General features: G+C 43.0%; 2 protein-coding genes and 1 long non-coding RNA gene across 3 annotated transcripts in view; all 3 read right to left on the bottom strand.

The window, feature by feature from the left end:
• The window catches only part of LOC311101985 (neurofibromin-like), a gene marked incomplete at its 3' end in the record, with an annotated part of 32,706 nt that extends 28,358 nt beyond the window's left edge, over positions 1-4,348 (bottom strand). Inside the window, exon 1 of the mRNA XM_084143213.1 lies at positions 4,168-4,348. Within this exon, the coding sequence (XP_083999339.1) occupies positions 4,168-4,227 (60 nt within the window). The 5' untranslated portion in view covers positions 4,228-4,348. The remainder of the gene's footprint in view (positions 1-4,167) is intronic.
• A 2,580-nt stretch (positions 4,349-6,928) lies between these two features.
• LOC311101984 (uncharacterized protein) lies at positions 6,929-12,193 on the bottom strand (the record flags this gene model as incomplete). Its single annotated transcript, XM_084143212.1, has 6 exons — positions 6,929-7,092; positions 7,341-7,428; positions 7,632-11,187; positions 11,438-11,721; positions 11,965-12,001; positions 12,090-12,193. The coding sequence occupies 6 exons, from the start codon at positions 12,191-12,193 to the stop codon at positions 6,929-6,931; spliced, it is 4,233 nt and encodes a 1,410-aa protein (XP_083999338.1).
• A 1-nt stretch (position 12,194) lies between these two features.
• LOC311101898 lies at positions 12,195-13,177 on the bottom strand. Its single transcript, XR_014609963.1, has 3 exons — positions 12,860-13,177; positions 12,475-12,532; positions 12,195-12,237 (listed from the first exon to the last, which is right to left on the bottom strand). It is a non-coding gene; the product is annotated as an uncharacterized lncRNA (long non-coding RNA).
• Positions 13,178-21,210: the final 8,033 nt, after the last annotated feature.

Raw genomic sequence — 21,210 nt, 5'->3', positions numbered from 1 at the left:
CAACTCTGGAACCCGAAGCCAGTTCCACTACATTTTTTCATTGTTCCCCTCTAATCAGGGACTGAATTAGACCTGGACACCAGGTGTATACAATTCATTATTATGTAGGACAGAAAACCAGCAGGCTCCGGACCTCGTAGGGTAAGAGTTACCCCTGACTTAGAGGCTTCTAAATGGTCTTAACAACACAAGGTGGATTTAATCCCTTATTACACTTTCATCAAACTGTAATAAGCCGAGCAGAGCCGCTAAGCCTGGGTACAATCACCACTCTGTGCATCAGAGTCCCTCTGTAGCCTCTGAAACCTGAGGCCCAGAACCTACCCAAACTGCACACAAAGTGCTGATATTCATTTTCAAAAGGCAAAGAAAAGGAGGTATGAGACAGTCTTATACCCAAAGTTGTACTGGAGCTGAGGGCAGTTGCACAGTGCGCAATGGCACTTGGAGCAGGTTTAGGCTAAATCCAAACCTCTGCATAGTGCAAGCCTAGCTAAACTAGGCCTAACCCTTTTCAAGTTTATTTGTAAAACAGATTTCACCCAAAAGAGTTTAAAGAAGGTTAAGAGTTTCTGGCGGCATTGCTTGCACTGCAGCATGGTTGCAAGAACCATCCCAAAAGAACCATCTGTTTCAGTCCATTTCGTGGTGGTCTTTGACGACCAAAACAGACAAAGCTCAGTTTCCAATGGATGAAATTGAGACCCAGAGCTGCTTTACAGACATACCAGCTCTCAAGCAACAACAAACTTTCCAACAAATAAGCTGGAGCATTTTACAACCTTGATCTTACAATATGATAATATTGACTGATAATGACTCCTGATGAGAAACAGTTAGGGGCAACAGACAAGTGTAAAAACTATTGATGGACTGGATAGACTACCTGACCCAATGATTCACATAGCTTCAATCTCAAGTTCATTAGAGGAATCTTTGGCACCCTTAAAGGGATACTATAGCAGTACTGTACAGTAGCATATGCTAGTGTACCTGTAGCCTTCCAGTCATTGCACAAACGCTAGTCAGCAGTGGCTCTCGGGACTACCTCTAACTTCCTTCACTCTGCACGCAGACACCTAAACAGCTTAATATTGCAGATAGATTGTAACTTCCATCAATGTAATTGTCTGCATCACATCCAATCCCCATGTTTTTTATATATATACTCCCCTTTATTACTTTTCAACCCCGCCATCCTTTCCCTACTTTGGGTAAATTAGTGAACAACAATGCTTAGGCCTCTACTTCCAGCTTATACTTACTATCTACATTTTATGGACACAGTCAATTTTACAATAATTATATTTTATTAGTTTTTGCTCCTGAACTTCTTCTACTCTCAACCTCTCCGATCATTTTCATGATGTCCATCCGGTTTGCTTCTATATGCCATATCTTTCTAACTGTGCTCTTTCCCAAAAGCTCCCAACATACAACCTATATACTTACATTATTAGTTATCTTGTTATTATTTGTTGTTAGTTGTTATTAGTCCCATCCTTCAACTCCATTCAACACCTCCCATCTAGCTCTTAACACCATCCATATAGGATTTCTATTTGCCATATATATTTCAACTGTACTGTGATGTTTTACAAAAGTTCTGAACCTTTCTATTCTCATTGCTTCTACAGATTGTGAATTAAAAATAAACATTTTTGCTAAAAGTATTATTATATTATTGATCGATTGACTATGACTTTTCAGATCACCCAGTAATGCTATCTGCAAGGTTAGCTCCAGGTAAATATTGCAATCCTTCAGCCATTCCTGGACCTGTGTCCAAAAACAAGCTACAAATGGACAGAACCAAAACAAATGATCTAATGATTCTGTCTCTTCACAGCTAAATCTGCAGAGCTGGGAAGATTGTATCCCCCATTTAAATAACATTATATTGGTAGCAAGAATTTTATATAATAATTTAAATTGAAAGATTCCAATTTTTGAATCCGATGTCGTTTTGCGTGTCAGTTCATAAACACTATGCCATGGGATCGGTACGTAAAAAATCTCTTCCCAACTATTTTGCAATCTATATGGGACGGCTGTCAATCCTTTGGTCCTTAAATGAAACTGATATACTTTTTTATTTATCACAGTTTTCCTTAACCAATTATGTTCTTTAATGTAAGGCCGACAGACAAGTTCCTTACTTTCTCCCCTTTCCACTTTCCTCTTCCATTTTTGCGGTAAGGCTGCAATTATTTGGTTGTAATTTTGGGTAGAGCAGACATTTCCATATGTTTTTGTTAGCTGCATGTGTGACATAACTCCACCAGTCCTACCGATGATATCATTTACGAAGATTATACCTTTTTTAAACATTTTGTCAAAAAATTAAGGTTTTTTGTCAATTAGTATATTTGAATTTAACCACAATATTTGTTGCATTATTTGTTCTCTCGTTTCTGGAGGATTAAATTGAAATTGCAACCAACTTTATATGGCTTGTTTTAGAAATAGTGATATTTGGGAGATGATTTCCTTTTCAAATAACTGAAAATGAGTGGTTGTAATCTGAATAAAGGGAAAAAGGCCATTCTTGAACATTGGGTGAGACAATCTTACTAATTTGCTTGAGAACCAGTTCGGATTTAAGTATAACTTTTGTATGACTGAAGCTTTTAGTGATAGGTCTATTAATGCTTTAATATTTTCTGTCCTCCGAATTCATATTCATTATATAAATAGGCCCGTTTAATTTTGGCTGGTTTGCCGTTCCAAATAAAATGGAATATTTTTTTCTCATATAATTTAAAAAAAACTGTTCGCTAGGCGTAGGCAAGACCATAAGCAAATAGGTAAACTGGGATTCATGTTGCTTTTTTATCTTAGTATTGAGCCTTTACCTCAGAGCAGAAACATGGCCAGGTTGCAAATCCAGATTCCTCAGACAGACAGTAACATGACTGTTGGCTGACAGCATGCAACGAGTGTGTGTTCTTCATTTTTTTCACTGCATGTGACAGACCTTGCATTTTAATCAGTGCATGTTGGAGTCACACCTCTCATTTGTTTACAGTTAGCTATGACTCCCTAGCTGGTACAGTAGTGACATCTGTTCCCCAATTTACTGCCAGAATTAGCCAATATTAGACGTTATGTGCAACCTCTCCTAACAGTCCGAGTTAGCTATACCAACACCCAAAATCGAAGCAACATGAAAATGCATGTTTAGTTGGCTAGCTAGCTATCTTAGCTAGCTAAGTACATGGGAAGCTTACTAGATAGGTAGTGTTGATAATCACAAGTTTACTGGAGAACTGAGACCAAGTAGAGACTTTGGACAGGGTGGATATGGTATAATAAAGGCAGTTTATTCAGAGGTAAAGATATCTGGAATCGCGTGCACGGACTCGTTCGTCAAACTCTTAGGGAGCTATCTGAAGAGAGCCCCGAAACATTGTGTGCAGACATTATATGCAATAAATGAAGTAGGTTGAATCTAGTAGTTCTGATCTTCTGATTGGTCCTGATGAGTTGGGCGAGGTCCCCTCCAGGCTAGTGTCACTGTTGCATTGGCTCTGAGTCGGGTTCTCTGTCTTCAAATGTTCAGCCTAAAAGAGGGGATTTTGTGTGTGTGTGTGTGTGTGTGTTAACAGTGATGATGTGTGTGTGTGTGTGTGTGTGTGTTAACAGTGATGATGTGTGTGTGTGTGTGTTAACAGTGATGATGTGTATGTGTGTGTTTGTGTCAAGGCAGAACTCGTGAGTTGGAAGAACTGAGAGGCCTATGGCGTGGGTGTTGTCCTTGGCCACCTGCTGACAAGGCTGACAAGATAGGACCCTTTTGTCCATTGTTATTGGATAGGAACAGAACTTATAACCAGCTCCTGACCTAAATAGATCTTAGCACAACATTTTACTCAACATATCATATTCCATATTCACTATAACAAATATATTTACTACGACAGTAGCTAAAAGTAACTTGCACTTTTGTTACACATCATCCTAACAGATACAAAAATATTTGTCCTAACGTAGTAGTTACTTTGTCTATAGCTAGCTAACGTTAGCTAGAAAGCAGGCTAGTATGCACTTTGCAGTGGCAGAAATAAGTTAACTAGTTACCTGTTCAAGCCCTCCAAATGCTTCACTGCTTGCAGTTGCAGCTAACTAACTACTCCCACTTCCAACTCATATACAATATAATATTACCTGCTCGTCGAATCTATTTATCACGGCCTGAACCCATTCCACTGGTTTATGTGCCGCCATGGCCGAGCAGATGGAAACCGCGAATGACTGCTTGCAATTCCAATACGAATGTGGAGGTTCGTGGCGATGTTAAGCCTGAAATAAGTTCCAAAACCGCCGTCTGAAGAAGACAGTACGGGTTGGTTATTTTCCCCTTTGAGCAAGCTTTACCATGCCACACCACCGGAAGTCATCCCAGTGAAACCGATGGGGAGAGGAGATTACTGAGCAAAGATGCCCGTGTGTCGCTTGTTGATGTCGAAGGTAAGAGCAAAGAGGATGCACACAAACATTGGCCATATAATATAATGTTGTAACATGTAACTAGATAGCTTGACTTGCTACCATATGTTAATGAAAATATCTAACAATATTATTACATGTAATCCAGGAGTTTTTGTTTGAATTCTGGTTCTCCTCTCACAACACAAGTCACTCAGAAAAGCATCTGTAGCCAGTAGCATGCTGCAGGTACATTTGGCATTTAAAAAAATCTATAGCTGTGCTAGAGAATTAATCTGTTATCATAAAAGTGTATTGCAATATTCAGTCTCTTTTTGCCACACACACACTCTCTCTCACTAGAGACAAATGTGTAGGCTACTTGTCCAGAGAGGTTTGTGCTGTAGAAGTGGATCTGCAGCAAAAGTAGACCTTTACTGCAATCTACAGGTCTAAGGTCACACTAGCATACAGAAAATGTAAATGTAGGCTATCCACAGAAAATGGAAATGTGTGTGTTTCTGTTTGAGAAGTTAAACCAGTTCATTCCCTTGTCACTGAGTGTCCTGCATCATGTATTTTTTTATTATTTGTAAATTAAGTATGGTTTATTTTACAGTACATTTATTTTAGACAGAATCACTTATATCTGGTTGAATGTTGGTTGTGGGACATATCTGAAGTACTGTGTGTGTTCCATTAATCACACTAATGCCAGGGTCAGTATGTGTGTGTCTGGATAGGCATGTTCTATACAGTATTCAGGACAACATTACTCTATTTATCATACACTATGACTATGACTGCATAATAGACTAACCTAAAAATACACATTATTTTCTAATAAATGTGTTAACAGGGGAATATACAGTGGGGGAAAAAAAGTATTTAGTCAGCCACCAATTGTGCAAGTTCTCCCACTTAAAAAGATGAGAGAGGCCTGTAATTATCATCATAGGTACACGTCAACTATGACAGACAAAAGGAGAGAAAAAAATCCAGAAAATCACATTGTAGGATTTTTTATGAATTTATTTGCAAATTATGGTGGAAAATAAGTATTTGGTCAATAACAAAAGTTTCTCAATACTTTGTTATATACCCTTTGTTGGCAATGACACAGGTCAAACGTTTTCTGTAAGTCTTCACAAGGTTTTCACACACCGTTGCTGGTATTTTGGCCCATTCCTCCATGCAGATCTCCTCTAGAGCAGTGATGTTTTGGGGCTGTCACTGGGCAACACAGACTTTCAACTCCCTCCAAAGATTTTCTATGGGGTTGAGATCTGGAGACTGGCTAGGCCACTCCAGGACCTTGCCCGGGCGGTGTGTTTGGGATCATTGTCATTCTGAAAGACCCAGCCACATTTCATCTTCAATGCCCTTGCTGATGGAAGGAGGTTTTCACTCAAAATCTCACGATACATGGCCCCATTCATTCTTTCCTTTACACGGATCAGTCGTCCTGGTCCCTTTGCAGAAAAACAGCCCCAAAGCATGATGTTTCCACCCCCATGCTTCACAGTAGGTATGGTGTTCTTTGGATGCAACTCAGCATTCTTTGTCCTCCAAACACGACGAGTTGAGATTTTACCAAAAAGTTCTATTTTGGTTTCATCTGACCATATGACATTCTCCCAATCCTCTTCTGGATCATCCAAATGCACTCTAGCAAACTTCAGACGGGCCTGGACATCTACTGGCTTAAGCAGGGGGACACGTCTTGCACTGCAGGATTTGAGTCCCTGGCGGCGTAGTGTGTTACTGATGGTAGGCTTTGTTACTTTGGTCCCAGCTCTCTGCAGGTCATTCACTAGGTCCCCCCGTGTGGTTCTGGGATTTTTGCTCACCGTTCTTGTGATCATTTTGACCCCACGGGGTGAGATCTTGCGTGGAGCCCCAGATCGAGGGAGATTATCAGTGGTCTTGTATGTCTTCCATTTCCTAATAATTGCTCCCACAGTTGATTTCTTCAAACCAAGCTGCTTACCTATTGCAGATTCAGTCTTCCCAGCCTGGTGCAGGTCTACAATTTTGTTTTTGGTGTCCTTTGACAGCTCTTTGGTCTTGGCCATAGTGGAGTTTGGAGTGTGACTGTTTGAGGTTGTGGACAGGTGTCTTTTATACTGATAACAAGTTCAAACAGGTGCCATTAATACAGGTAACGAGTGGAGGACAGAGGAGCCTCTTAAAGAAGAAGTTACAGGTCTGTGAGAGCCAGAAATCTTGCTTGTTTGTAGGTGACCAAATACTTATTTTCCACCATAATTTGCAAATAAATCCATTACAAATCCTACAATGTGATTTTCTGGATTTTTTTTTCTCATTTTGTCTGTCATAGTTGACGTGTACCTGATGAAAATTACAGGCCTCTCTCATCTTTTTAAGTGGGAGAACTTGCACAACTGGTGGCTGACTTAATACTTTTTCCCCCACTGTAAATGAAGACAAAGGCTATCAATTCAATGCAAATATTACTGTATTAAAGGAAATCGCTGTATTAAGCCTGCGTTGAAGACCGTTTGAATGGCTTGGATAGGCCTATGGAGATGGCAGAAACCATCCTGATTAGAAGGGGAGCTTTGTGAGGCTTCTCCTGTTGAGAGGTGGAGGGAAGATCCTCTGGGAGTCCAGATGTGGCAGCATGTGCCACTATGCTGGGCACTACAGAAGAGAGAGAGTTGACATGCACTTTAATTTAGAAATTATGTTATATTGTATTCTTAGTTTCAACTCATTACTTTCACAAATAAATGAGAACCAGCATCTTGAGGTTTAGAAATTAGAAATCATTTTACATAAGATCACTATCGATAATATATAATGTACTGTATATAGGGTTTAATATTTTTGCAATAGCATCTTTGTACACCAATATCTCAAACAGTAAATGTCCTGCTGTATGGACTTACACATGCTATCTTCAGCAGTAGTCTGGTCTTTAGATTCAGAGTGGCAGGAATTCTTCTTGGAATCCTTCTTGTTCCCGATCTTGAATGGCTAAAAAAGAGTTGAAAGACAAAAACATGTCAAAACAACAGTCACAGCTGAACAACCTCATGGTAATAACAAATCACATCTTACACACCAGCACACCAAGATTTATAAATGGTTTTGGAATTAATGGATGGTTTTACATTTTCTCGAAATAACATTGTTTACTCACATTGACACAATTGTTAACTTAAATAAGTTTGATGTACCTTTAAGTTGATTTTCAGCCTGGCAAGCCTTTGTAGGAAAGACAGCTTCCCTCTGGTAGCCTTCACATCCTCAGCCATGGGAAGAGCCTCAGGCCGGGTGGCTTCGAAATATGTTCTTGAGGCTGCCCTTGATGCCTCGTTACAACTGTGGAGAATCTCCTTGCTCAGAGACTTCACAAGAATCCTACTGAATGTAGAGTCCTGAGTCGACACGGCCAGTTGGAGGATCTTCTCTGAGCCAAACTCCTTCAACAGATGTTTGTAGACGGTGCTGTATATTTTATGACTCTTCAAGTTCTTGGGATAAGCTTGGGTCTCAGAGCAGCCTGACCATGCACAGAAGGCAGCTATAACTTTTGGAATCAGGTCTTGTGATGTGCGTGTGACGTCAACTGGGTACAGATCAGTTTGGGTTTGGATTTTTGACAGAAGTCTCACCACTAACATGCTGATGAGGCCGGTAAAGTCATCATCACCGCTTAAGTTATCAGTGGATGGGGTTGAAAGCGAGACATCTTTGACAACATCCGGGCTGGTTGACTTCTGATCACAAACAATGCTCTGAGCTACACCGGAACAACTGGTGGTATCTCTTTCCTCAGCATCTATGTTGGCCTCAAAGCCTCGTGCAGCATTGGAGGTCTCACTTGTTGCCATGCTGATGGCGGGAAAAGATGGCAGAGGGGAGGACTTAACACTCAGTAGACTGCCTATATCAGTTACAGTTCTGGTTGGAGATGACTCTCTGCTTTGTGCATCAGAAACCACAGAGTCCATGACCTGGCTTACCATTACTTTGTTAAACAGACTGACTGTGTCACTAAATGCTGATGTAGACAAAGAGCATGAAATCCTATCTTCAGATACGCTAGCCGTCACACTGACTCTCTGAGCCCAACTCATTGAAGCTAAAGATGGCACAAGGCTAGGAAGCAGGAGACGCTTCACAGACTCCTCTGCAAACAGCTGAACCAGCTCGTAAGCTGTGGGTTTCCCCAACTTCTTGTCATTCCTCTTCAGTTTAGTAAGGATTGTATGGGATGCACTCTTTCCAGCCGCCACTGTCAGAACCAGAGGGGTCAAGTTACTCTCAGAAATGATGCGGTTGACTTGGTGAGTAAGATCACAGGAGAGAGCACCAATCCTATCCTGAGATATGAGCTCCTCAAGTCTTGCTATTGCAGCTGTTAGATCAGGGTGGGATGCAACCTCCCCTTCTTCCTCTGGATATACATCCTTTAAAATGGTATCCACTATTGCAGACATGCTTTCCCTGGCATTACACACTGATGTTTTTGTCTTAGTAGATTTGCCCATGTCGATGACTGAGCATCTTACAATGGGCTGAGTAGTACTCGCTGGTAATTCAGAAGGGATGGGAATTCCAGGGAGTGCAAATTCCCACTCTGACTTCTGTGATCTGGCAGATGAGGATGACAACGAGGAAGAAGGCCACTGTGGTGCTGGATAGACCAGTTCCTCATCACATTCACTGCTTACCTTCTCAATATCGTCCAGGATCATTCCAACCACATTCTCTATTTGTGAAAGCTCTCCTGCAGTCACCATTTGGTCAGATGTTGACAGCTCTTTCTGAATTGAAACCAGAATATGGCTGAGGGTATTTTTGGCTTGAGCCTTTGTTACTTTGGCTTGCTTTCGCCATGTGAAATAATTCCTAATCTTTGTCTTCACATTGTGGTAAATAGTCTTTGCAGTTGTCCAGATCTTCTTCTCAGATACTTCCACACCAGACTGGGAGCCTTCGGGTGCGGCCTCAGTGTATTCTGAGGTTTTTTCATAACTCTGTTGAAGCATAGAGTCTGCCTGCCATAGAGTAGTAGAAGACTCTGTGCGTGGGAAAAGGCTCTTTATGTCATTTGTAATTGATCCAACGATTTCAAAAGCAGTTAAATCGGTATGCCTCGAGGAAATTGTTGATGTTGCTGGCAACATCTGAGAATCTAGCTGGCTGGAACTGACTTTGCTGGGAAAACTACTGATTGATTTGATCAGTATTTTTCGCACTTTGTTGGTAGCGTTCATCTGGAACTCTTCACTGGAGAGCTTCTCAATGACTGAGGCTGGAGTATCTCTTAATCCCTCCAACGCAGAGGAACCGGACACAGGCATGTCTTCTAGGTAAGACATGACATCGTCCAAAAAGGCATAGACTTCAATGGAGTCGTAAAAGAAACTCTCTGCAACAGATGATGTGCATTCCTGATATGATCTATAGATGTCCACAATCTGGGACAAGACCTCTTTGGTGCAGGGCACCAGGTTTGAATCACAGAGAGACAGTAATGGTTGATAGTTCTCACTTTGGCATTTACGGAGAGCACCAAGTCCTATTGAGTTGACCTCTTGCAGTATTGCCTCGCTCTTACAGGTTTCAGGTTGCTCTGGTGTTTTCTCTTCTACAGAGCCAGTTGAATCACGTCCATCAGATAAAGAAGATGAATTGCATTCTGATATAGGAGATTCACTCCTACATGGTGAAGGCAAGCTCAGGATTGAAACAGGCAGATCACTGGAGTCAGTGTGCTCCAGAAGCACATCACTGGAGTCAACTTTTTCCATAAGTTCTTTCCCTTGGACTGGAGTTCCACCCATTGTGAGGAACAATGTATTCAGCTTTGCCTGAAGCCTGTCGCAGAGTCTACGAGCTACATGGAAGGGTTTCCTCTTTGTTATACAGTGTCCTACTTGGGGATCTCTCTGGGTGCTTGTTGGCTGATCTAATTCAGCATGCTGCACAATGTCCTTGACATCTTCAACAAAGTTATCAATTATTTGTGATGCCTCAGAATCTACTTTGGTCTGTATGAGCCCAGTGGCCGCAGAATCAAGGATCCTGTCAGATGGGCCAGATGCATTCGTCAAGCTTGGAGTGGTACTAAACGAATGAGAAGGTTGAACCATACCAGAGATACCGCTCCTAAACCTTCTCACAAGAATTTCACTCACAGCCTTTGAGGCTTTGGTCTTGAACTTTGCACCAAACAGAGTGCCAAGACTTTGCGTCATTTTATTGCAAGATGTACATATTATGTTCAGGTCCTCTGGAACAGGAGAGTCTTGAGCATCCAGGTGCTCCACTGCAAGGTCACTGCCAGATGCCAACATTTTAACTTTCACAGCCACTTCTCGAAGCACCTTAGCCAATTCCGGATCTTCTTTTTCCAATTCATCCACCATGTCTGCGATAACAGTCATCACCTCTTCTGTTGCAGGTGGAATGCACGACTCTAATTCAGAGGTGGAGCTCTGGTCCTCTGGAGTGGCATGATCATCAAAACACTTCTGGACCATGTTGACCATCTGTTCAGCGGCCTGGGTACCAGAAGCAATAGGGGAGGACCGCCCTGAAATGGCTCTGCTGATAGTCATAGAGAGGGCCAAGTTAAGCTGTTCGACCACCACCTTGATAAGACCAACGGTCAGCTCAGGTGGGCAAGAGGACAGGATATTATGGTCAGAGAGTTGCTCCTGGACACTTTTGATGATTCTGTCCTCTGGCATTCCCAGGTGGACTTTCACTGAGGTCTGGGAACTTTAAAACGAACAAACAAAGCATGATAATTCCTGTCTGAACTTGGCAAATCGATCAAGCATTGTAATTTTAGTATTCTAAATATTTACATGTCCTTTTGATCTCTTTTCATGCTCATTAATTCTAATCTGCTCAAAGGTTGATACATTACATTCTGTACTACATTAGATAGCATAAAATGCATTGGCTAACAAACTGGGATAGATGAGCTAGGTGAAATCCATACATGTAAACCTTGAGGGGAACATACCTCTTCGAAGAGGGTGTTAGGGACCTGAGACGTTGAGCCCCTGTGCCGCCCTTATACAACTTCTTCGGCAGATATTTAACTTCCTGGATGAGCTCCAGTCTTTCCTGATCAAAGGCTGTAAAGGATCTTGCACTGCCGCCCCTCTTGGTTGAGTCAGTTTCGTCCTCAGCAAAGCCCGTCACCCCCAGTACGCCGGCCAGGGCCGGCAGCAGGATCTGCAGGGTGGTCTGTGTGATGAAGGTTACAATTGTCTTGCACAATTTGGCAAGCTGTTCCTTCGTCATCTGTTTTGAACAAACAGAACAAAAACAGGCTTTTCAATGGAACTGTGATGTAAAGTATTCTAGATCGAACAGAATGCATTTGATCAACATTGTTATTCTTGTCTGTGACTGAATTCAAAGTTTGATGAAGTCTGACAGAGCAATGAACATGAGTAACAGAATATAACTTGATGGCTAATCCCTCTCTCTGAATTCAACAGATTAATGACACATCAAAGGTCAAAGAAAGATGGAGAAACTTACAGGTTTTTTTAGTCCTTTGTAGATCACTTGCCACTGCCTAGAAAATAAAAAAGAAGTGTTTTAGTTAGTGTTTAGTTCCCACTGCATAAGAGTTCATAAATGTTGAACATGTGAAGTTAACATACTCATCAGTAAGATTGCGCAGGAATGAGATGAGGATTGGGTAGGAGTACTCCATCTCATCCTTGTTGCCTGGGCCAAATGCAGCCTTAACTGCTTTCGTCTCCATGAGCTCAATTACAGATCCTCTGTCCAGGTGTTTATTCCTGGAGACTAAAGATGTGATTGCCGTAGAGGGAGTAGAAACAAAATTAAAGAAAAATCAGACATTTTATCTCTTAATACTCTGACTTAACTGTTTTAGGCTTTTACAATAGGCCTATTTGAATAAAGCTATCTATGTAACCTTTCTTACTGATTACAGTAGACTACAGTTTCATTGAAAATGGATAACACAACCTGCACATCACAGACAGAATAGAGAACCAATATAGTAGGCTAATCTCTGACCTGCATCGTTGTTGGTGCCCTGCTTCCCTGACTTCTTGCCACTACTCTTCCTTTTTGCCTAGGATAGAACAGAACAGATTGCAGATCTCAAATGATGGCAGACATGTTACACCAGGGCCTGTATACATAAAGTGCATCAGATAAGGTGTGGGCTCAACCTTGCCCAAATAATCGTATTCATTATGATCTCAAATGCAAAACTGATCCTAGATCAGCACTCCTACTCTGAGACACTTTATGAATCAGGTCAAAGCAGCTCTTAAAACACGTTTTGAAAACGGGTGTATTATTATCATAGAGATATATAGATCTCTATGGTAGTCCTGCTATCAGGTGCAGAGGGCAGCCCAGTAGGCCTATGTGCCCGGTCACTCCTGCTTCTTACCTTCCTTTCCTTCTTGGCCTCCTTCTTGGGCGGGGCCACCGGTTCTTCCTCAACAACTTCCTGTCCTTCCCTCTGAGGATCACCCTTCTCCCTCTGTACTACTTGAAGGACAGACATTCCAATAGGTAATTACATTTTACATTTACATTTTAGTCATTTAGCAGACGCTCTTATCCAGAGCGACTTACAGGAGCAATTAGGGTTAAGTGCCTTGCTCAAGGGCACATTTACATCATTTAGCAGACGCTCTTATCCAGAGCGACTACAAATTGGTGCATTCACCCTATAGCCAGTGGGATAACCACTTTACAATTATACTTTTTTTTTGGGGGGGGGGGGGGGGGGTAGAAGGATTACTTTATCCTATCCCAGGTGTTCCTTAAAGAGGTGGGGTTTCAAATGTCTCCGGAAGGTGGTGAGTGACTCCGCTGTCCTGGCGTCGTGAGGGAGCTTGTTCCACAATTGGGGTGCCAGAGCAGCGAACAGCTTTGACTGGACTGAGCGGGAACTATGCTTCCGCAGAGGAAGGGGAGCCAGCAGGCCAGAGGTGGATGAACACAATGCCCTCGCCTGGGTGTAGGGACTGATCAGAGCCTGAAGGTACGGAGGTGCCGTTCCCCTCACTGCTCCATAGGCAAGCACCATGGTCTTGTAACGGATGCGAGCTTCAACTGGAAGCCAGTGGAGTGTGCGGAGGAGGGGGGTGACGTGAGAGAACTTGGGAAGGTTGAACACCAGACGGGCTGCGGCATTCTGGATGAGTTGTAGGGGTTTAATGGCACAGGCAGGGAGCCCAGCCAACAGCGAGTTGCAGTAATCCAGACGGGAGATGACAAGTGCCTGGATTAGGACCTGTGCCGCTTCCTGTGTAAGGCAGGGTCGTACTCTCCGAATGTTGTAGAGCATGAACCTGCATGATCGGGTCACCGCCTTGATGTTAGCGGAGAACGGCAGGGTGTTGTCCAGGGTCACGCCAAGGCTCTTCGCACTCCGTGAGGAGGACACAACGGAGTTGTCAACCGTGATGGCGAGATCATGGAACGGGCAGTCCTTCCCCGGGAGGAAGAGCAGCTCCGTCTTGCCAGGGTTCAGCTTGAGGTGGTGATCCGTCATCCATACTGATATGTCGGCCAGACATGCAGAGATGCGATTCGCCACCTGGTTATCAGAAGGGGGAAAGGAGAAGATTAGTTGTGTATCGTCAGCGTAGCAATGATAGGAGAGGCCATGTGAGGATATGACAGAGCCAAGTGACTTGGTGTATAGGGAGAAAAGGAGAGGGCCTAGAACTGAGCCCTGGGGGACACCAGTGGTGAGAGCACGTGGTGCGGAGACAGCTTCTCGCCACGCCACTTGGTAGGAGCGACCGGTCAGGTAGGACGCAATCCAGGAGTGAGCCGCGCCGGAGATGCCCAGCTCGGAGAGGGTGGAGAGGAGGATCTGATGGTTCACTGTATCAAAGGCAGCAGACAGGTCTAGAAGGACAAGAGCAGAGGAGAGAGAGTTAGCTTTAGCAGTGCGGAGAGCCTCCGTGACACAGAGAAGAGCAGTCTCAGTTGAATGACCAGTCCTGAAACCTGACTGGTTTGGATCAAGAAGGTCATTCTGAGAGAGATAGCAAGAGAGTTGGCTAAAGACGGCACGCTCAATAGTTTTGGAAAGAAAAGAAAGAAGGGATACTGGTCTGTAGTTGTTGACATCAGTGGGATCGAGTGTTGGTTTTTTGAGAAGGGGTGCAACTCTCGCTCTCTTGAAGACGGAAGGGACATGGCCAGCGGTCAAGGATGAGTTGATCAGCGAGGTGAGGTAGGGGAGAAGGTCACCGGAGATGGTCTGGAGAAGAGAGGAGGGGATGGGGTCAAGCGGGCAGGTTGTTGGGCGGCCTGCAGTCACTAGTCGCAAGATTTTATCTGGAGAGAGAGGGGAGAAAGAAGTCAAAGCATAGGGTAGGGCAGTGTGAGCAGGACCAGCAGTGTCATTAGACTTAACAAACGAGGATCGGATGTCGTCAACCTTCTTTTCAAAGTGGTTGACAAAGTCATCCACAGAGAAGGAGGGGGGGGGGATTCAGCAGTGAGGAGAATGTGGCAAAGAGCTTCCTAGGGTTAGAGGCAGATGCTTGGAATTTAGAGTGGTAGAAAGTGGCCTTAGCAGCAGAAACAGATGAAGAAAATGTAGAGAGGAGGGAGTGAAAAGATGCCAGGTCGGCAGGGAGTTTAGTTTTCTTCCATTTCCGCTCAGCTGCCCGGAGCTCTGTTCTGTGAGCTCGCAATGAGTCATCAAGCCACAGAGCTGGAGGGGAGGACCGAGCCGGCTGGGAGGATAGGGGACACAGGGAGTCAAAGGATGCAGAAAGGGAGGAGAGTTGAGGAGGCAGAATCAGGAGATTGGAGGGAGAAGGATTGAGCAGAGGGAAGAGATGATAGGATGGAAGAGGAGAGAGTAGTGGGAGAGAGAGAGCGAAGGTTGCGGCGGCGCGTTACCATCTGTGTAGGGGCAGAGTGAGTAGTGTTGGAGGAGAGCGAGAGAGAAAAGGATACAAAGTAGTGGTCGGAGACATGGAGGGGAGTTGCAGTGAGATTAGTAGAAGAGCAACATCTAGTAAAGATGAAGTCAAGCGTATTGCCTGCCTTGTGAGTGGGGGGGGGGGTGGTGAGAGGGTGAGGTCAAAAGAGGAGAGGAGTGGAAAGAAGGAGGCAGAGAGAAATGATTCAAATGTAGACGTAGGGAGGTTGAAATCCCCCAAAACTGTGAAGGGTGAGCCATCCTCAGGAAAGGAACTTATCAAGGCGTCAAGCTCATTGATGAACTCTCCAAGGGAACCTGGAGGGCGATAGATGACAAGGATATTAAGCTTAAATGGGCTAGTGACTGTGACAGCGTGGAATTCAAATGAGGAGATAGACAGATGGGTTAGGGGAAAAATTGAGAATGACCACATGGGAGAGATGAGGATTCCTGTGCCACCACCCCTCTGACCAGATGCTCTCGGGGTATGCGAGAACACATGGTCAGACGAGGAGAGAGCAGTAGGAGTAGCAGTGTTTTCAGTGGTAATCCATGTTTCCGTCAGCGCCAGGAAGTCGAGGGACTGGAGGGTAGCATAGGCTGGGATGAAATCAGCCTTGTTGGCGGCAGAACGGCAGTTCCAGAGGCTGCCTGAGACCTGGAACTCCAGGTGTGTGGTGCGTGCAGGGACCACCAGGTTAGAGAGGCAGCAGCCACGCGGTGTGAGGCGTTTGTGTAGCCTGTGCGGAGAGGAGAGAACAGGGATAGGCAGAGGCATAGTTGACAGGCTGCAGCAGATGGCTACAATAATGCAGAGGAGATCGGAATGAAATGAACTAAACATCTGGGAAAGGAGAGAGCAGGCCTCCCTCACCAAAAAAAATTATATATATATAACTCTCCCAACTTCCACCTCAGAAACTATAATTGTTTCACTGAACCACCCAAGTAAAACTCTCCCAACTTCCACTTTAGAAATTAGAATTGTTGTAAACTACAGCAGACTGTTATCAGTAGCTGTAATTAAGTACAGCAGCTACCAACCACCTAACGTTAATGCCTCGGATGAGGTTAGAAAAACAGCTGAATGGTAGCAGCTAGCTGGCTCAATCACAGGTACTCTTAAGCATGAAATAACATTGGAAACAATTAACCACAGTTACAAAAAGTTACCAGTAGCTACCCGCTAGCTAGCTAGCTTTGTTGGTCCAAGTAGTGGGTAAGATAGCCTCGTGCTTCGCCGGAGTCCACCGAATACAGTCCTCACCTACAATAATTACCTACAATAACCTTCAATAACTACCTGAGTAAGCTACCTATAATACCAAACTACAATACCTACCTACAATCTAAATACATGGTTTAAGCTTAACTCAATACCATATAAGAAGCCAAGCTTAACTTTCATAACGCAGCAATGATTAAACGTGTTGGCTGGCTAGCAATGGCTACTGTGTTGACTTTGTTTGAAAAACGGCGTCGCTGCGAAAGAATGTAGCTGTTTAAAAGGATATTGTTTTTAGTTGCAACCGTTGCTAATAGCAACTCGCCAGCTAATCCAGGAGGTGAGTTAGCTAGCTAGCTTCGTGCTACACCCGGCACCGCCGAATACAAAAGTAACCTACAATAACTACACAACAGCTATCCACAACAGCCCACGATGCCTACCTATAGTACCTAACTACAATCTAAATACATAGTTTAAGCCTTACTCGACAAAGCCCAAGCTATGTATAAAGCCAAACTGGCAGACTGCAATCAGTAGCCAAAATTAAGTACAGCAGCTACCAACCACCTAACGTTAATGATAATGAGGTTAGAAAAACAGCTGAAGGTGGCAGCTAGCTGGCTCAATTACAGGCACTCTTAAGCGTGAAATAACATTGGAAACAGCTAACCACAGTTGCTAAAAGTTGCTAAAAGTTACCGGTAGCTACCCGCTAGCTAGCTAGCTTTGTTGGTCCAAGTAGTGGGTAAGCTAGCCTCGTGCTTCGCCGGGGTCCACCGAATACAGTCCTTACCTACAATAATTACCTACAATAACCTTCAATAACTACCTGAGTAAGCTACCTATAATACCAAACTACAATACCTACCTACAATCTAAATACATGGTTTAAGCTTAACTCAATACCATATAAGAAGCCAAGCTTACCTTTCATAACGCAGCAATGATTAAACTGTTGGCTGGCTAGCAATGGCTACTGTGTTGACTTTGTTTGAAAAACGGCATCGCTGCGAACGAATGTAGCTGTTTAAAAGGATATTGTTTTTAGTTGCAACCGTTGCTAATAGCAACTCGCCAGCTAATCCAGGAGGTGAGTTAGCTAGCTAGCTTCGTGCTACACCCGGCACAGCCGAATACAAAAGTAACCTACAATAACTACACAACAGCTATCCACAACAGCCCACGATGCCTACCTATACTACTTAATAAAATACAGCCCACGATGCCTCCCATGTGGTCACAAATAGTATTTTTGGGAGGAGCGCGGGAAAGGTTACTTGCCCATTCAGTAGGACTAGCCAATATTGAGAGAGATTTCCCCGTCAAACGTTTTCGATAGCCTACCCCTACGCCTTCAATCGAACAATTACACTGCCCATAATTTCATCACTCTCCGCAGGTCAAAACCAATCATTGGTCAAAAGACAGAAACATGTGGTTCTGCCTTTGCAATATTGTCTCTCTTGTGGGTTTATTTAGGTACGACATGTAGGCATACTGTGTAGGATCCAGTTGATTGGTCTGTCCTAGTCATTAGTAGCCTTAGGTCGAACCAAAAATCTTAGACGCTAGTCAACATCTTCTAGGAAGTATTTGTTAATAATATTCATTTCAATATCGTTCTATTCTTTGATTTAGTCCCAATCAAAACCAGCTTTTCAATCAAATCCTGTTATTGGCTGCCAAACCCCACCAAATATGTTATTGTAAGCCATACCGTAGCGAGAGAAAGTGAGAGCTGCAACGTGGACTCGTCCCGTGGCTTCTACGCTTGTATTGACCTATGCAGGGGCACTAAAGCCTGGGCCTGCGGGTGGAGGCAGTAGCCTACAACGCTGAAGGCTACACCGTTTCATTTTATTAACTCACTATATTTACCTTGTCTTCTTCATCCATTTCGATCACCTGCACAATCTTACTTTAATTGTAAGTGTTTCTGTTGCCTACGTCATCATGTGATGCTGTGAGCTAACACATATAATTTATGCAGTAGGCTAGATAGGCCTGGGCTGCATAACACTGTTAATCTGGGAAAACATTAAAAAAAAAAAAAATAATGTGTTTACAATGCAAAAATAGCGTAGGTCTACTATTCAAGTCCAGACTAAAGCCACACCTCTTCACACATACTGACCCAGAATCTACATTGTCTTAGCTTTAACCTCTGTTAAATTCACTTCCCTGGTTAGTCTGTCATCATGTTTAGTGTTCTCCATGGTTAGTCTGTCCTTATGTTTAGTGTACTTTAATATAGCCTACTTACTTATTTTAATGTTTGATTTTATTGCTTTTTATCCTGCAGATTTTCTTGTGTATTTAGAGTGACTTTGGGTGTCTTGAAATCTGACTGCCCCTAAATTAGATTGAAAGCTGAACTTGTTTGCCCACATTTTAAAGGCCCAGTGCAGTCAAAACTATTTGATATCATATTGTACAACAGCTGATAAAAGTGTTTTAAAAAATGTGATTAGGGTTACTTCCTGATAGTTCTGGTTGAAAATACAGAGCATGTTCCTCTGCCCAGGCCTTGCTGACACACTCCAGATCTGGATAGGTATTTTGTGTGTCAGCTAACCACATCATATGTTATAGCAATCTGTCAGTCGATGACACAGTGGATGACTTGGCACACAACCATTGGTTGATGCATGCAACAGCTGAGCAGGGGAATGTGACCTATATCTACATGGGACACACTCTTTTCACAGCACTTCAATGCAAAGCGATTTTCGTAGCAGGTTTGGAGAGCATTTTCGCTAACCCTTTTCCTAACCTTAACCTCAGGTTCCTAACCTGCAACGTTAATTATCCTAACCTGCTACATAAATTCACTTCGATATTGAAGTGCCATGAAAAGAGTGTTTCCCATATCTATACAGCACCTTCTAATCAGCAGGTTTGCATGGGCGGGAGTTTCGGCTTTCCATGGTGACATCACCATGTGTAAATTGGTTTATAGACCAATGACAAAGAGAGTTCCAAGCCTCTCTGCCAATAACAGCTAGTTTTCAGTTTTCCCCTCCACACTGACCACTCCCAGACAGTCATAGCAAAATTATTGGTTGAGAAAAAATGTATATTACAGTAAGGTACTTAATTGTTACCCAGAAATGATTCGATATTGATTTTTAAAAAACGTCTGCTTTGGGCCTTCAACAGATATCTGCACTACATACTCAGAAATAACAGATTTTTACATTTTAGAATGTATTTTATCAAGAAAGTAAGTTATACATGTATTTTTTTTATCTTACTCTTAATTACAACTCATTTATTTGGCTGTGGTTCATTTGATTTTCAGCACAATCCTGTTTGATAAGTTATAGTATTATAGTGACCTCTTGTGGTCAAATTTCAAACTCACAGCTTAACTAATTAAAATTGAGATTTTCCATACCCTGTCTTATCAAACAGTGCAACATTTGACTGATGAAATGGCATTCTCCTAAAATTCTTACACTTCTAGATGAGAAATACAAGTCACTATTCCAATACTGTTTGATTCTGCCGTTTTTGAAATAATATGAACAAATATGAGCGCAAATGTCTGAGATTGAGACACCAACTATTAACATTTCAGTTAAAAACCCTTGGATAATTTCAACATTAATTACTTAACATCTATACACATACACACCATGTAAATATCAATAAAAAGAGGCACACATGCTACAAATAGTTAGTGACTACCTACCAGTTAATCAGATTAGATTATTATGAAAAATAATATTGTTATGAGAGACAAATTGCCTTTAGACAACATAAATGACTGCGTCTGGACACAGGTCAAAACTACTCTGCCGAGCTCAAGTAATCTGTCAAGCTCAAGTTACCAGCTATGTATGGTTTCAACAATTACAAGGAGTTATTGAAAAGTATCTTACAAACATTGTTTGAATGTGAAAACTTGTCAGGTTTTATGAAACAGGTGTATTTGTATTGAAGAACCCTGAGATTGTGGACAGTAGGCCTTGTGTGAACAGGTGGGAACAGACTGAAGATAATGACTGTAAACTGAATGTATACAATTTTACAGAAAAACGTTTTCCTTTCTCTGTCTTTCGAAACTCAGGAACAGTTTGAATATTCTTTATGTAATTTAAACTATGGTATGGATGATAAAGTTGAATCTTTCTCTCTGAATCAGGAGTAAACTTTCATTCTCCCAATTTTTCCCAATGCCCAATCTGAGCAACCTACGCTATAAACCCTGTCTTTCCCATTATTATTTCAAAAGTGGAAAATGCTACAATCGATAATCACACATAATGGGCATTTCACAGCCAAGTTTTCTTGATCCGTCCCATCTTGGCCAGTATAACCTTCACCCGGTCCCTCTCTTCCGGAGTCCTCTTGGAGGTGCACTCCACAGTAGAGTCGGTCTCAAAGGAGATGGCTGGGACGTGAGTGAGCAAGTGGCCCCCAGCCTTCTCCTGGGCCATGGGCGTGGGAGTCTGCAGGACCAGCCTTCTCCTGGGCCATGGGCGTGGGAGTCTGCAGGACCAGCCTTCTCCTGGGCCATGGGCGTGGGAGTCTGCAGGACCAGCCTTCTCCTGGGCCATGGGCGTGGGAGTCTGCAGGACCAGCCTGCCCCTCAGAGAGTGTTTGAGCTGCA

This window comes from Coregonus lavaretus (genome assembly GCF_964263955.1).
Source record: "Coregonus lavaretus genome assembly, chromosome: 26".
NCBI classification, from domain to species: Eukaryota; Metazoa; Chordata; class Actinopteri; order Salmoniformes; family Salmonidae; genus Coregonus; species Coregonus lavaretus.
This window is presented reverse-complemented; position numbering and strand designations above follow the sequence as displayed.